Below are 14,310 nucleotides of genomic sequence, written 5' to 3'. Positions count from 1 at the left end.
TTTCGAGATGGCAATTTCAACTTGCAGGTTTATTAAATAGTTCCAATATTTGAACTGGTATGTCTGGACCGGGTTCGGATAATCGGGCGGTAACAACTGTGCCAATTTGGCTCGACAGCACGTGCTCTCTTCTAGCCAGCGCACTTTTCTAACTACGCTGCGCTGTCGGATTGAATCCCTCCTATCTATCTCTATCCTATGCTGCCGACTACTACAGTGCAGTGCAGTAATTGATTGGGGGTTGTAAATACGAGAGGTCACCGTCGAAAGTGCCCATGCCCATGAATCATTTACTAATCGAATTAAAATTAAATAAACTCAATGATTTATACCGTTGGACGCGGGAAGAGGAGGGTGATCATGTTTTGCGATTGTGATCCAGATTGTGAGAAAGCGACGCCAATATGAGGACGCACTCATATTTCTGATCGGAATCGAAGAAAATGAGCATTAAATGGTAAGAAGTGAAGTAGGCAAGAATTTTGCTGTCATAATTTAGGACAGATTGATTTTCTGTTACTTGATGTATTGAGTAAGTTGTACATGTTTCATAATAAAAAAGTTAGTTAATGCATAAAAAAATACCGTAAGTTCTTTATAATACGCTTTACAATCGGATGGCCACGTGTTCGTAAATTATGAATAATACAAATCTAAACATTAAACATGTCATACGTATAAATAGTAATAACTGCTTAACTGTCAATACTAAGAATCTCCAAATCTACTATAAATAAGGTTATTGTTCCTTAAAAGAATCCATCGTCTAGAGCGCCGACATGACACATAAAGATAGACACTGCAGTTTTGTTAAGATTGATCGTAGTTTAAACGCTCGCATGAAGTTTGTCAATTAAAAAACAGCAAAATAACGCTTCTATCAAATTCCCCCACCGAAGCAATTTGTCACGATCGCTATCTGTTGGCTATTGTTATCCTTTATACATAATTCTTTAAATACAACTCAATCTACGAACAAGCTTCTATCATCCCTTCTTTTTTCTTTGTATTTGCAGGAAGTCGGTAGCATAATTGGCAAAAAAGGAGAAATTGTCAAACGTTTCAGAGAAGAGGTAAGTAGTGAGGCGCAGGCTGTGTGTACCCATCTCCGTCCGTGCTGTTGACTGCAGACACGTTTCTAGACTCGTGAAACAACTCCCCCCTACCCCACTTTTCCTTTGGCGGCGGCGCGCGGCGCGTCATTCCACCTCATCAACAACAGTTGCCTAAATACATAGTCAGGCGCGATACGACCCATCACTTCCTGCTACTTGCCGACATTCGCAATCATGTTCTGTTTAGACAACTTCCTACTTAAAAATTTGTTTCTTTCGCTCAACGACGACGACGACGACGACGACGACGACGGTGACTACCGACGGAGCTTGTCTTGCTCGGAGGATACAGACACGGAACAGATGCCGGCGTATTACGCGAAGAAATCCTTTCTCCTTTTTTTTAACTGCGGCTGTTGTTAAAATTGTGCATTGAAGGTTGTTCTCTGTAGAGACAAACTAGATCCTAAAGGCGCAAACAAAATAACGAGGGACGAACTACACGTATCGTTTCGATTATCACGTTCTGCAAATTGTTGTGAGCTCACTTTCCGATGCCAAGTTTGGAAAAGTGTTTGTTGAATTGTTTGTATATGGATGGGTTCGACTGTCATCTTTTTTTCGGATTTGCTTCCGATTCAATCCGGCAGGATGCGGGGCAACGATATTGCTCCGGTATAACTAGGCAACTCTGCTGCTGTTTTGTAACTTTGGAAAAAGTAAATCATTCCTACTCGTACTTGTAGCTGATATTGTGTGCTTCGTTCAATTCCGTAGGACTTGACACGTTTCTTGTGCATTCCACACGGAAAATATTTCGTGTGGGACGACAGTGATTGATGATTGGGAAAAATGATAGGACTTCGTTTTAAAGGTCGCTGTGTAGGGGATACGCCTATGCAAATGGTAATGATGAAAAGTTACGTTTCAAAGTATCCATCACTCTTGAACAGCAACGGTTTATGAGTCAATTAGCGTTGGAGAATAACAACTTAGTAGGTTTGGTTTGAAATATGCAGAGGAAGATTTGGGTGGTGATGGAAACCATCGTACTGATTTTTGTCATGCAGATATTTAAATTAGTTATTTTGCTGAAACAATTGATGATTACTAATCTTTCTAGTTTAGGTAATAAACCATCGCATTTTTTGTTGCATAATTAAATTCTTTGTCAAACATTATTTTCGACCAGCTGTCAAAAAGTGGATCTATGCGATGTTAAAATAATTGCTCGAAATAAATTGATAAAATACCTACGTGTAATGTAGCTTACTGTTACCAGTCAACTTTAAACATTCTAGAAGACAGGAAATCCTGCATATAATACTGCGCTGGGTTATAAACGTCTTTAAGCTTTTACTTTTCTTTATCGACATACTTCGCAGCCGGTCCTTAGAGTACAGGACAATTATGGGGCTAGAGCAACGATCCTGACTGACTTTAGCTGCACCACCCAACCGCGATTCGAACATACCACGACTGGCTTCGTATCTCGAAGCTAGCTGGGCAGTTGTGAATCCTGTGAATCTCAGGTCGGTTTCTCATCCTCCACTAGCAGTTTAGAGCCGGAGTGGCTCGTGCTGTATCAAGAACTGGTCTCCATTGAAATCGGTCCTGGGTTACTCGTCACCAATTCATTAAGCGTCTCGACGCGTTCAGGTCAGTTTCACCCTGGTCGAGCCATTTAGCACGTTGGGTTACTCTATTCCTGGTGTGGAGAAGCATTCGTTATCGTTGTATCTCCTCATTCGTATTATTTGTTGGCGGAGACCACAGATTCCAAATATATGAACTCATCAACATCATTTTCTGGAACCTCTTGTTGCGATATATTTGGTTTTCGATATATTGATTTTCAGCTCAATCTGCCTAGTCTCCATTTTTAGTCTGGCGTAGATTTGTCAACTCAAAATTTGTAGGTCTAGGTTTCCTTTGTCAACTCAAAATGTCCAGGTAGTCTACAAAGTCCAGGAAACGGATACTTTTGCTGAAGATCGTTTTTCTCGTTTCGATGCCGGCTTGCCGGACCACACTTTCAATAGCGATGTTAAGGGGGCATAGTACTTTTTACACAATATTTTTTGCGTTATTTCAAATATTTTTTTCTCGATAACGCGAAAAGCAAATCGATTCGGGTTTTTTACATTCTAAACATTGCACTTTATACTAATATTTACAATTTTGTTTGCATATGTGAACTTCTTCCCCTCTCCCCTACGGCTCCTTGAACATGATCATTCGAAAAAAACATGATTTGCGGTAGCATGGATTGGCGCTGGGGGCCTTATCCGAATTGAAAAATTCCAAAACGACATGAAAGTATATTAAATTATCTCGTGTTTGGCCCATCCTTTTTTTAAATTCGAACGCATAACAAAATGGCGGACATTCAAATCGAAAAGTAAGGTTTTTGGTCGAAAAAATTGACTTTAAACATTTCTAAAAAATACAAAAATTGTAATATCGAAAAAAGGATGGGTCAAACACTAGATAATTTTGTTGGCTTTGAAACAAAAAAAGAATCATGAGAATTGCTTGAGCCGTTCTTGAGATATTTATGGTACCGACTTTCAAAACCTGGTTTCGAGAAAAACGACGACGAAGTTTTTATTCGCTGTGTAATTGCTCCAGACATGTGCGGTACAAATAGCTGTAACTTTGTCAATTTTGAATTCATCGAAATGACTTGAAGCGCATATGGTCAAAATGTTAATCTTTCGAAATAATCAATAAAAAAAATTTCGATTTTTTTAAGTTGAAAAAGTACTATGCCCCCTTAAATAACACACAGGACAATCCAACCATTTGCCGCAAACTTCTGTGCGGTTCGGCAGTGCTCGAGAGTGCCTTAGAAACGTAGTACATCACTCGCTCCAATGCAGCTTTGATCAGCCGCGTCAATTTGTCTCGAAATATGCCATATCTCTTCGCGCTAGACTGTATCGTATGCTGTCCTAAAATCCACGTTCTGTTTCCGATATTTCTGTAGGATTTGTCGGAGTGTGAAAATTTGATCCATAGCAGCTCGGGCCAAAAAGTCCGCCGGATACTACACAACGAAATCTCTTGCTATCGGGGATAGACGACGTAGCAAGACCCGAGCCGACGTTGATCCATGTAACACTGCGGTAATTAGAGCAATCGAGCCGATCGGCCTTTTTGTAGGTGGTAAAAAGCAACAATTTCTATCCACTCCTCCGGTAGTTTCTCCTCCTCCCAAATCCTGGTTGCTGCTATAGTCCTACCTTTCCATTTTTGTAGAGTTCTGCCGGGAGTTGGCACTTCCCGACGGCTCTGTTAGTCATCCCTTTGAGATAGGGAACCGGTACGCTGTTTTCGTTTCTGGGCAATTCCAGATTAATCTCCTTTTGGCCCTCTTCTGTTTAATCGCCATTGCGATAGATGTTCAGTTACTTGCTGAGCAGTAGCAGTAGTAGAAGCAGTTACGTCTACCTGGCGGCCACCTCGCGCTCGTTTGTGATCAGGGTTCCCTGCTCGTTGCTATACGTATCAAGTTTCGGTGTGTAACCTCTACTTCACCTTCTCATAGAACTTGCTCGTGTCATTAACACGGACTAGCTGTTATAGTTCTTCGCGATTTTTATCCTCCTTATGGCGCTTTTTCCTCTTTAGGACCGTGGTCAACTCATTCCGTGCTCATTGATACGAGGCGAAAATCATCCTCGTAGCAATACTTAAGTAGTCTTTCCAAGCTCTTTTTGCCTCTCCATCACATGCTAGCAGGCATTCCCCGTCAAAATAGTCATTTTGTGAACTTGGGGTCTCTTCGTGAGCTTGAGATATCCTGCCCCACCCATCGTCGAGCGTTGAAACACCTAGCTCTAACACCTAGCTCACCTAGCCTAGTATCTCATCCAGCAGGCATGCATAGTTCTCAGCTGGTTGCAGATTGTCTAATTGCTAAATATTTAGAGGGAAACCGAGAGTCGCTAGAAAATGATTGAAAAATCAGCTACCGCATAATTTACCTATTGCGAACATTTTGCTTCATTTTTCGGGAATCTATTCAATTTAACTGCAACCCTTCATGGCGCTGATATTAGGAACGTCTAACGAACACGTGACATAAACATCGCTTTCATACTCTCATTGTTATTTATTCATGCACTGCGACGAGTTTTTGTGAGTGTGTACTTAGCTAACACCCGTAATCGTCGCTTTCGCTCGTTATTGTAGCCCGAGCAGCAGATATCGATCACTCGCGAAGGCTTGCATTCTTACCCGTCTGTAGGATCGAGGGCATAAAATGAAAAAGAAAAGAAAAAGTAATGCAAAATTTGTATCTCAGTGCGCGGCTAGTCTTACGGGCAGCTGGTTGCCAACGAGTTGTTTGCCTTGTGAACGGGCTATGCAGAAAGAAGCTGCGACGTTGTGTGTTCGCGAGTGTGTAGGTATCAGAATATCAGCAAACAGTAACGGCGGCTGTTTGTCGTACGCGTAAGTTACTATACTGTTTGTCAGTGGTGCAAGTGTTGAATGCTTCTGAATAGTGAATAGTATGCTTCTCAGATTCGCTCGCGTGAGAGTAGGCATCGTTTGCTTCTCACTCGATTTACAATATATGCGGGTATCAAGGCTGATTTTGACACAATGGATCATGAAATACTGTACGCCAAATTTCGAAGTTTCGGCTTCGCGGATAGATTCTGTGATTGACTTGAATCTTACCCGATAAATCGGAGCAGTTGAATCTACAACACTCAGTCTGTAGTATTGTGTTCTTCAAGGAAGTAATTTACGATCACTTCTAATAACTCCTTTCTTTAACGATGTCCCTTTGATTCTACCGAATAACCACGTGTTGATCGAGATGAATTAAAAATTTACCTCGTCATGCGCAAGTTAGACGATTGTTTCCGTTTACAGGACATGCTCGATAGTTTTACCGGCTGAATTCTCTTGTGATTAGTATTGCGAAGAGCTGTGTGATTTCTTATCGACGTCTGAAGAACTCTATTCTACTCAACTACTCCATCGAGGTGAATCGTGTCGACCAAATCAGCGTCGACTATGTTTCATTTCGAACGTTGTTGCTGACTTCACCGATCCACTGTGTCGCATTGTACTGTTCATTAAATCCTCCTAGAAACATAGTGTATGTACAATTAATTATCTGTAGCAACATTTAACATTGCAAGAGAATTGTAAACTTTGCTACAGATAATTAGTTGTTTCATTCATCTAATGCCAAGTGCACACCTAAATTGATGGATGTTACTTGAAGCATTTTTTTCAGCAAACGAGGGGTCCACTGTTTTGAGGTATTAAAAGTGAAATTCTTATTTTTTATCCTTTTTCAACCAAAAATATTGCAATATTTAAAGACCATGTCAATAGAGGCCCCGTTTTAGCGAGAATTACTCATATTGTGATATAGGACTTTCCTGGAGATTCCTGAAGTCCCCCGCAAATGTCCTATGCCCAATATGACCAATGCGACCCTAATTACCAGCTTCGGCAGCTAGTAATCTAGCTTTTGAATTCTAATCTGATTCTGATAATTCTGATCTGATTCACGTTCAAAACTGGTGATTCCCGAGGGTCCTCGGAATAGGTCGACCAACGTAGCCTGTGGTAGGCTTCAATTGATCTAGTTTTTGATTTGAGGTATCACATGATATGCCTAGTTTCAGGACGCAAAGTGGCCAGTTCCTCCGGCGGTAACTCAATCCGGACATTTCCAGCTATTCGTAATACGGTATTGAATACAGCTCAAAATTCCTCAAATGGTCGCTAACTAACATAGGGTAAGGAACATATTTTAAGCAGTCTAGTCGTATCACCGATTGTTTTACCTTATTATAAGCGATGGGTTTAATTCTTGAAGCGGTTTCCATTGCAAGTCACTATTATTAAGCTGAACTTTTGATTACATTACACATTGATTTACATTAAAAATTGAGGCGCTGGAATTAATTTTAACCAGTCCGAATGCATTTTAAGTATCAAAATGCTTTCTTAAGCAGTCCTGAATTTTACTGACTTGTCCCAAATTATCACTGTCATGAGCTTGTGACTATGGCATCAAATGACGCAAGCACTCTACTACACTATGGGTATGTTTAAATTGAGTACTTGACTTTTAGAAATGCTGTAATCACTGCTCAAAGGAGCGAGGTGAAGATCTTTTTCAGCAGTAGTGAGGTGGCGATTTGCTTCACCAGTTGAAAAAAATTCATCATATTTCTTGTCGAGAACACAGTAAATTGTGTTTTTATGGGGGCCGCCCATAACCATGGCTTAACCCATTTGGCATAATCATAAAGGGTCATTTGGCATAATGCCATTTGGCATAATGCCATTTGGCATAATACCTCTAACATTATTTTATGACCTAATGGTCGCTTTCCTAGATGATTCAGGGCGGCCGTAGGCAACGACGAGTGTTCGCCGGTGAGCCGCCGTCGGAAGCGCCAGCCACTGCGAGGGGGCATCCCCCCGCAGAAATCACATCACATTTCCTAGGTTTACTGGCCTCTAGCTATTTCCTTCAGTTGGGTCCGAATGAGCGACAGCGAGTAAGGACGGATCACACTTTCTTTGTGAGGCGATCGAAGTCCACGGGCTTAATTAGTTGCATTACTGAGAAATAAAGTTTCCGAAAAAAAGGAATTTTCTGCATAACAGTTTCCGTCAAATGGTACGTTTCGCGAAAATTTTCCCCGAAAAATGGCACTTTTCGCAGAATTAATTTCCACTAAACAGTACTTTTCACGAAACAGTATATTCCACGTTTGGGCCAATCTCGAATTGGTTTTCCACGAAATGGTACCCTCGCAGCTACCAAAGTTAAGAAAACATCAAATTATAGGGTACTCTTGTCGCTCTGTTTCATAATAAAAAATTAAGTGCGCCTCATTGCTAACCCTTTATTTAATGGATATAGTAGTAGTAGTAGGGGAAAGCCACCATCATTTCAAGGACTTGCCAATGTATGTGGGTAGAATTACAGTAGATCCAAATTTGATTATCAAATGAATTTCACACTAATGCTGTTACAGAAGGGCCAAAAGGGATTGGGCGGACCCACAAGCAGAGGCACTTGTGCGCATTCCGGGGTTATAAGAGTCGCCTTCCAGCATTAGGATCCTTCCATGTAATAATCAATTTCGCTATACCAACTTTAACCCACGTGATGATTTGTTTGTTTTGAATTGAGAAGTGCCATATTTGCTTCAGACCTTAAGGATTCAGGTTGGCAATCCACTCCGTCATCCAGCCTTCCACATTTATGATATCAATAATAATACTGTTAATATATGATATGATATTAAGATGAAATGTGGTATAAATGATAAAAATAGAACAATCTCACCAGCAGTCCTTCGTATGGAATAGAGTAGCGTCCTTTGGGTTCCATAAATGCTTCTTATTTAATTTTAATTTTTAAAAGTTAATTTAATTTTTCATTCTGGTATCCATGTGCAGTATTAAAACTCGTTTTGGCCAGTTTTTACTATATAGCAGGAGATGCTTCATAAGCTAAAACGAAAAAAATAATTAAAATAACTTATTAGGCTTACCTATTAGCTAGGCCGTGTGGCTCCGCCGTCTGCCCAAAACCGCGGTTTTGAGACCAGGCAGCCGGGAACCACCCAGCAACGCACCTCCTAGCTTGGCTACTCAATAGAGCATTACCAGGTATGGCCACGTGGAGGCGCTAGGTAGGGGCTTGGGATGGCTAGAGCTATATTGGACGCTCATTTGCCTTCCCCATTTCATACCCTAACCCTTTATTTAATGGATATGCACCAAAATACCTCAATTGCCTAAGACCAACAAGTTTTACGATGTCACAAGATTTCTGTGACGGGTCTTCCAAATTAAATGAGTTGTAACAATTTAAAGCTGAAAAGGTACCCGGTAAAATGATGCACATATAAATGTTAAGCACTAAACAGCGAAATCTGGCTAGATGATCAATTATGCCAAAAAGTCGTTGTGCCAAATTACCATTATGCCAAATGATCATTTTGCCAAAAGACCGTTATGCCAAATGGATTTATGCAAAATGGCGTTATGCCAAATAACATTATGCCAAATGTCTTTATGCCATATAGGGTAGCCCCGTTTTTAAGATTTACTTCTATCATTAAGTGATTCAAGATGATGTTCTTATTAAAAAATTCTGAAAATATGAACAAAACACTGCATTTTTAATTCATGTATGTTCAACTGATTAAAATAGGCGTCCCCTGATCAATCCGTTTTTTACGCTATGTTGCAAGAAAGATCAATAGGTACTTATTGCGTTTTATGTTCATTTTGGAAGTGTTATTGGAGATTTTCATTTAGTTTATTTAAGCCGTCTGTCCTTTAAATCTTTAAAAAGACGTAAGACTTTTTTTGACGTAGGACTACGTCTTACGGCAAGTTTTGAGATAGGGTGTCATTCAAAAAAATCGAAAAATGCGAGCGTCACGAAAAATGATAAGTTTTGAGCGCTAATAGCTCAGCGGTTTTCCGATCGATTTTCAATATTCTTACACCAATCGATCGGAATATCTTCTAAGAATTGACCCAAATGAAGAAAAGCGTGGATTCTTGATGTTGAACTATTGAAAAATTGAAAATAATAAACCTGTGTTTTACCAGAATTCTCGCTTTGTGATTGGTTGGAAGATTCTTTGCGATGATCCAAACCTATACCAATTTGACCAATTTGAAAATTGAAGCCAAAACAAGTGACAAAGTCTCCTCATTTCAACAAGATTTTTTAACATCGCGGTTAAACCTAGACCATTTTGATGTCCTTGCTTGGAAAGTACGCCAGAAAGAGTGACAAAGGCCCCTCGTGCCAACAGATTTCTTACGAACGCCATTAAACCTAGTCCAATTTGATGTCTGTGTTAGGGAAGTGTGCCAGAAAAAATGACACAAGTTCGTTGTCCCAACAGATTGCAAATTCTTTACTGTGAGACGATTAAACCTCGACGAATTTGATATCTTCGGATTTGTATTCGGTTATAATACGACTCTGTATGAATACGCATGCTTGCCGTTTCATTAGAAGTGTAATGAAAAGATGTGCTTTTGATAAAATAGGATTGAATTGGTAAAATCCCTTCAATGTGGGCAACCATGGGTAATAAAAACAATCTTTAATTTCAGTAAGGTAGCAAGAAAGCAAGATTTAAATAATGGATACAGGAGAACCATGGTATGGTAACAATCTGCATATTTATGAACGGCAGTGGGTGTCTTTGACAAATGAATGCAAACGAAAAACTTGTTCGGCGTCTGTGCTCTCTGGCACGGTTTCGTACGGTGCGGTCCGAACACATATAGCACCGTGCCATACAAAAGAAATTGGCTCCGAGATTTCAGTAGCGAGTCGGCACCAAAATGCTCCAAAAACCAAGCGTATGTAAACCACGAGCAGAGCAGAACATTTTAGCACGGCTCTTAGCGTAGTTCGTGCTTTTATAAGTCTGTAGTCTACGAGCACTGGTGAAATTGAGTAAGGTGGTCTCAAAAATCATCTTTTTCCGCTGAAACGATTTGAATGATACACGAAATGTTAATTTCTTAGCTAGAAATATCCGTTTCCAGATAGTTTATAGTGAAAGTACCAATCGTCGCGTCTCCATTACGCTATCGAATAACTTAACTTCTTTAGAATATTGTAGTTCAAACGCAAAATATGGTATATTTTGTATACAAAAAAATTCAGAGAAAAATGTCAAGTGCAATTAGCATTAAAGTTAACTGCAATTCACTATTCAAAACTGTTTTATTCCTGCTAGTTGGTAACGTTGCTTCTTTAATTTTACAATTTTTGTTTTTGGAAAAGCCAAATATATCAATTTGTGACCAGGATTCTGCTTTAATGATAAATATAGACAGCATTAACGTACGTAAGTTTAGGACGTCATTGACATTTGTCAAAGATAGTAGATTGAATTAGTATTTTTTTTATTCAGGGAAAATGATCAGAAATCCAGCAGGTTCGCCACTTTTAGAGTTAAAGTCTTTTGTTTAACGCACGATTGGTTTCAATCGAAAGCAAAAACAAAAAAACAAAAGTAGCTCGGTGCATTGTCTTCGAATATTAAAATGCGCGAATCAGTAAATATATTCAACGCTTGTATCTTGTTTGCGAGTTTGATGCGGCAATTGATTTTTAATCACTCCGTTTCTTAAATTAAGTATTCTGACGGACGATCGTGAGGTGACCGATAGGTGGAAGCAGCACTTCGACGAACACCTGAATGGCGCCCAGGCGGAGTTAAGGAGGCCATCATGCAGCTAAAGAACAACAAGTCAGCTGGAAAAGATGGCATCGGAGCGGAGCTTATTAAAATGGGACCAGAAAAGCTGGCCGTTTGTCTGCACCGACTAATTGTTAGCTACCGGTGGAGTGGAAAGATGGGGTTATCTGCCCGATCTATAAAAAGGGCGACAAGTTGGGCTGTGAGAACTATCGAGCGATCACCGTTCTCAATGCCGTCTATAAAGTGCTGTCCCAAATCATTTTCCGCCGTCTATCACCAATTGTGAATAGATTTGTGAGAACTTATCAAGCCGGCTTCGTCGAAGGTCGGTCTACAACGGATCAAATATTTACACTGCGGCAAATCCTTCAAAAGGGGCCGTGAATACAGAGTTCCCACGCATCATTTATTCGTTGACCTCAAAGCCGCGTATGATACCATCGACCGCGAAGAGCTATGGAAAATCATGGACGAGAACAGCTTTCCCAGGAAGCTCATCAAACTGATTAAATCTACGATGGATGGTACACAGTGCTGTGTTCGGATTTCGGGTGGATTGTCAAGTTCATTCGAATCACACAGAGGGCTTCGTGCATGCTGTTCAACATAGCGCTACAAGGTGTTATGAACCGAGCGGATATCAACACGCGGGGCGCGATATTCAAGAAATGTAGTCAATTCGTCTGCTTTGCCGATGACATGGATATTATCGGCAGAACATCTGTGGCGGTGGCTGAACAGTACATCAGACTAAAGCGCGAAGCAGAAAAGATTGGGTTAAAGGTAAATACGTCTAAAACAAAGTACATGCTGGCCAGCGGAACTGAGGCCGAACGACACCGCTTGGGCAGTAGTATATTAATCGACGGCGATGAGTTTGAGGTAGTCGATGAATTTGTCTATCTTGGTTCACTGATAACGGCGGACAATGATACCAGCCGTGAGATTCGGAGGCGTATTATCAGCGGAAGTCGTGCATACTATGGGCTCCACAAGCAATTGGGGTCGAGCAGACTAAGTCCCCATACAAAGTGCACGCTGTACAAGGCGCTTATTAGACGGTTGTTCTCTACGGGCATGAAACATGGACAATGCTCGAGGAGGACCTGCGAGTGCTCGGAGTTTTTGAACGACGAGTGCTAAGAACGATGTTCGGCAGCGTACAGGAGAACGAAGTATGGAGGCGGAGGATGAACCATGAACTCGCACAGCTCTATGGCGAACCCAGTATCCAGAATGTGGCTAAAGCTGGACGGATACGATGGGCAGGGCATGTTGCAAGAATGCCGGACAACTACCCTGCAAAGATGGTGTTCGCCTCAAATCCGATAGGAACAAGACGACCAGGAGCGCAGCGAACAAGATGGTTAGACCAGATGGAGCGAGATCTGGCGGAGAGTACTCGGTGTCCGAGGAATTGGAGAGCGGTAGCCCTCAACCGAGTTACATGGAGAAACTTTGTTCAACAGGCTTTGTCTTAGGAGGCAAGCCACCTAAGAGAAGAGAGTTCTTCAATTAAGATTATAAAGTACCTATACAGTAATATACCATCAGAGTAATGTTTTCTGTATTGGATTTTCTTTACGAGGGTATGTATGTCAAAGAATCCGGTACTTTTTACAATATATTCGATGGATTCACGAGGCATGTTTTAGGATCAAATTTATGACATATGTCGCAGGAATGGTAAACATTCCACCAATGTCTCTGATAGAGTGCTTTAATCAATGTCCCGCTTCTTTCTTTTAGTTGATATGACAACTCTCAAATCATGATTATAAAGAAGGAATAGAGTACTTTTTTCCAGTCAATTTCTAATAGGTTGTTTTATTGTCACTGATACGGTTTTCGTCTACAGCTTGCAAGCTTCACCGCTCAATTTGCCCATTTAGCTTCGAAGTACGATGCTGGTTTAATAAGCCGGTCGTTGTGTGTCCGAATCTCGACAAGGTAGTGCTACTAAAGTTAATAGGATCGTTGTCCCGTAATTGTCCTGTACTCTTATAACTGGCTGCGAAGTCTGTCGATAAAGAAATGTCAAGTCTAAAAAGGCGTTTTTACCCTTGGCTTTGCTTTATAAAAACTTAACAAAGGTGTTTCAGTCACTCAAATCATGTTCTAGTGTAACAATAAGTGAGAATAGAAAAATAAAAACAGGGAAGCATAAATGTATCAAGTCGATCCCACGAAACTTCAGGAAAAAACTGTTAGAGTTGAATTAATTTGTTCTAGACAAATAAAAAATAAATAAACGGAAATTTCAGAAGTTTATTTTTCGTCGATCAAGTGGATAACTGTATCCGGTGGACCGGCCCAATGTTTTTCGCAGCTTGATAGCAATTCATCAAATGAATAGAATAAGCACACACACACTTTTGCAAGCAAAATTGAAATTGATTTGTCGACAAACGGAATGTGCTTTTTGCGTCATCGTCAGCAATCGGCAATTCAGCCTTTGTTGGAATGTGTGCTGAAACGGTGATGTACTACTGACTTGACTGCCTGCTGCCGCTGCCAACCAATTTAACGATACAACCCAATTTGGCACTTACGCCCGGGCTTGGAAGCGAATGGAAGCGCATTGTCACCGTAACGTAATTTGAGCCTTATTCATTAATGTGGACACATGTTGCCACTCTCCCGTGTGAGCCAGACGACACACGGATCGGTCCACCACCAGTCCGTCCGCCCGGTCGATTGCAGACGAACGGGATGAGGTGGACTTTGTTGAAAGCTTAGTCGAACGGCATTATTGGACTAATTGATCGAATGAAATCAGACAAATTTAGTTCTGGATGGTATTATGAGTTCCAACCTGAAGCAGTTAATTTGTCTTCTATAACGAGCCACAGTAAGCTTAGTTTATTGGTCTGGAAATTGAACAACTTTAGTTTTTTAATTGCAAAATTGCACTTTCAATCGTTGCAAAATCTTTCTCACACTGAAATAAATAATTCATCCTACTAACTGTCTGTTACTAAAATAGTGGCATCCCACCCTCAACACTCAATTAGAAATCG

The 14,310-nt window shown here is 40.7% G+C and overlaps 1 protein-coding gene across 7 annotated transcripts in view; it reads left to right on the top strand.

The window, feature by feature from the left end:
- The window catches only part of LOC128738316 (poly(rC)-binding protein 3), a 286,215-nt gene that overhangs the window by 160,308 nt on the left and 111,597 nt on the right, over positions 1-14,310 (top strand). For all 7 annotated transcript variants that reach the window (XM_053833361.1, XM_053833358.1, XM_053833360.1 and 4 more), the window contains exon 3: positions 1,017-1,073. In XM_053833361.1, the coding sequence (XP_053689336.1) occupies positions 1,017-1,073 (57 nt within the window). The remainder of the gene's footprint in view (positions 1-1,016; positions 1,074-14,310) is intronic.

This window comes from Sabethes cyaneus, chromosome 2 (genome assembly GCF_943734655.1).
Source record: "Sabethes cyaneus chromosome 2, idSabCyanKW18_F2, whole genome shotgun sequence".
In the NCBI taxonomy this organism is placed as follows: domain Eukaryota; kingdom Metazoa; phylum Arthropoda; class Insecta; order Diptera; family Culicidae; genus Sabethes; species Sabethes cyaneus.
The sequence above is the reverse complement of the archived record's forward strand: the minus strand, read 5'-3'. Positions and strand labels throughout refer to the sequence as shown.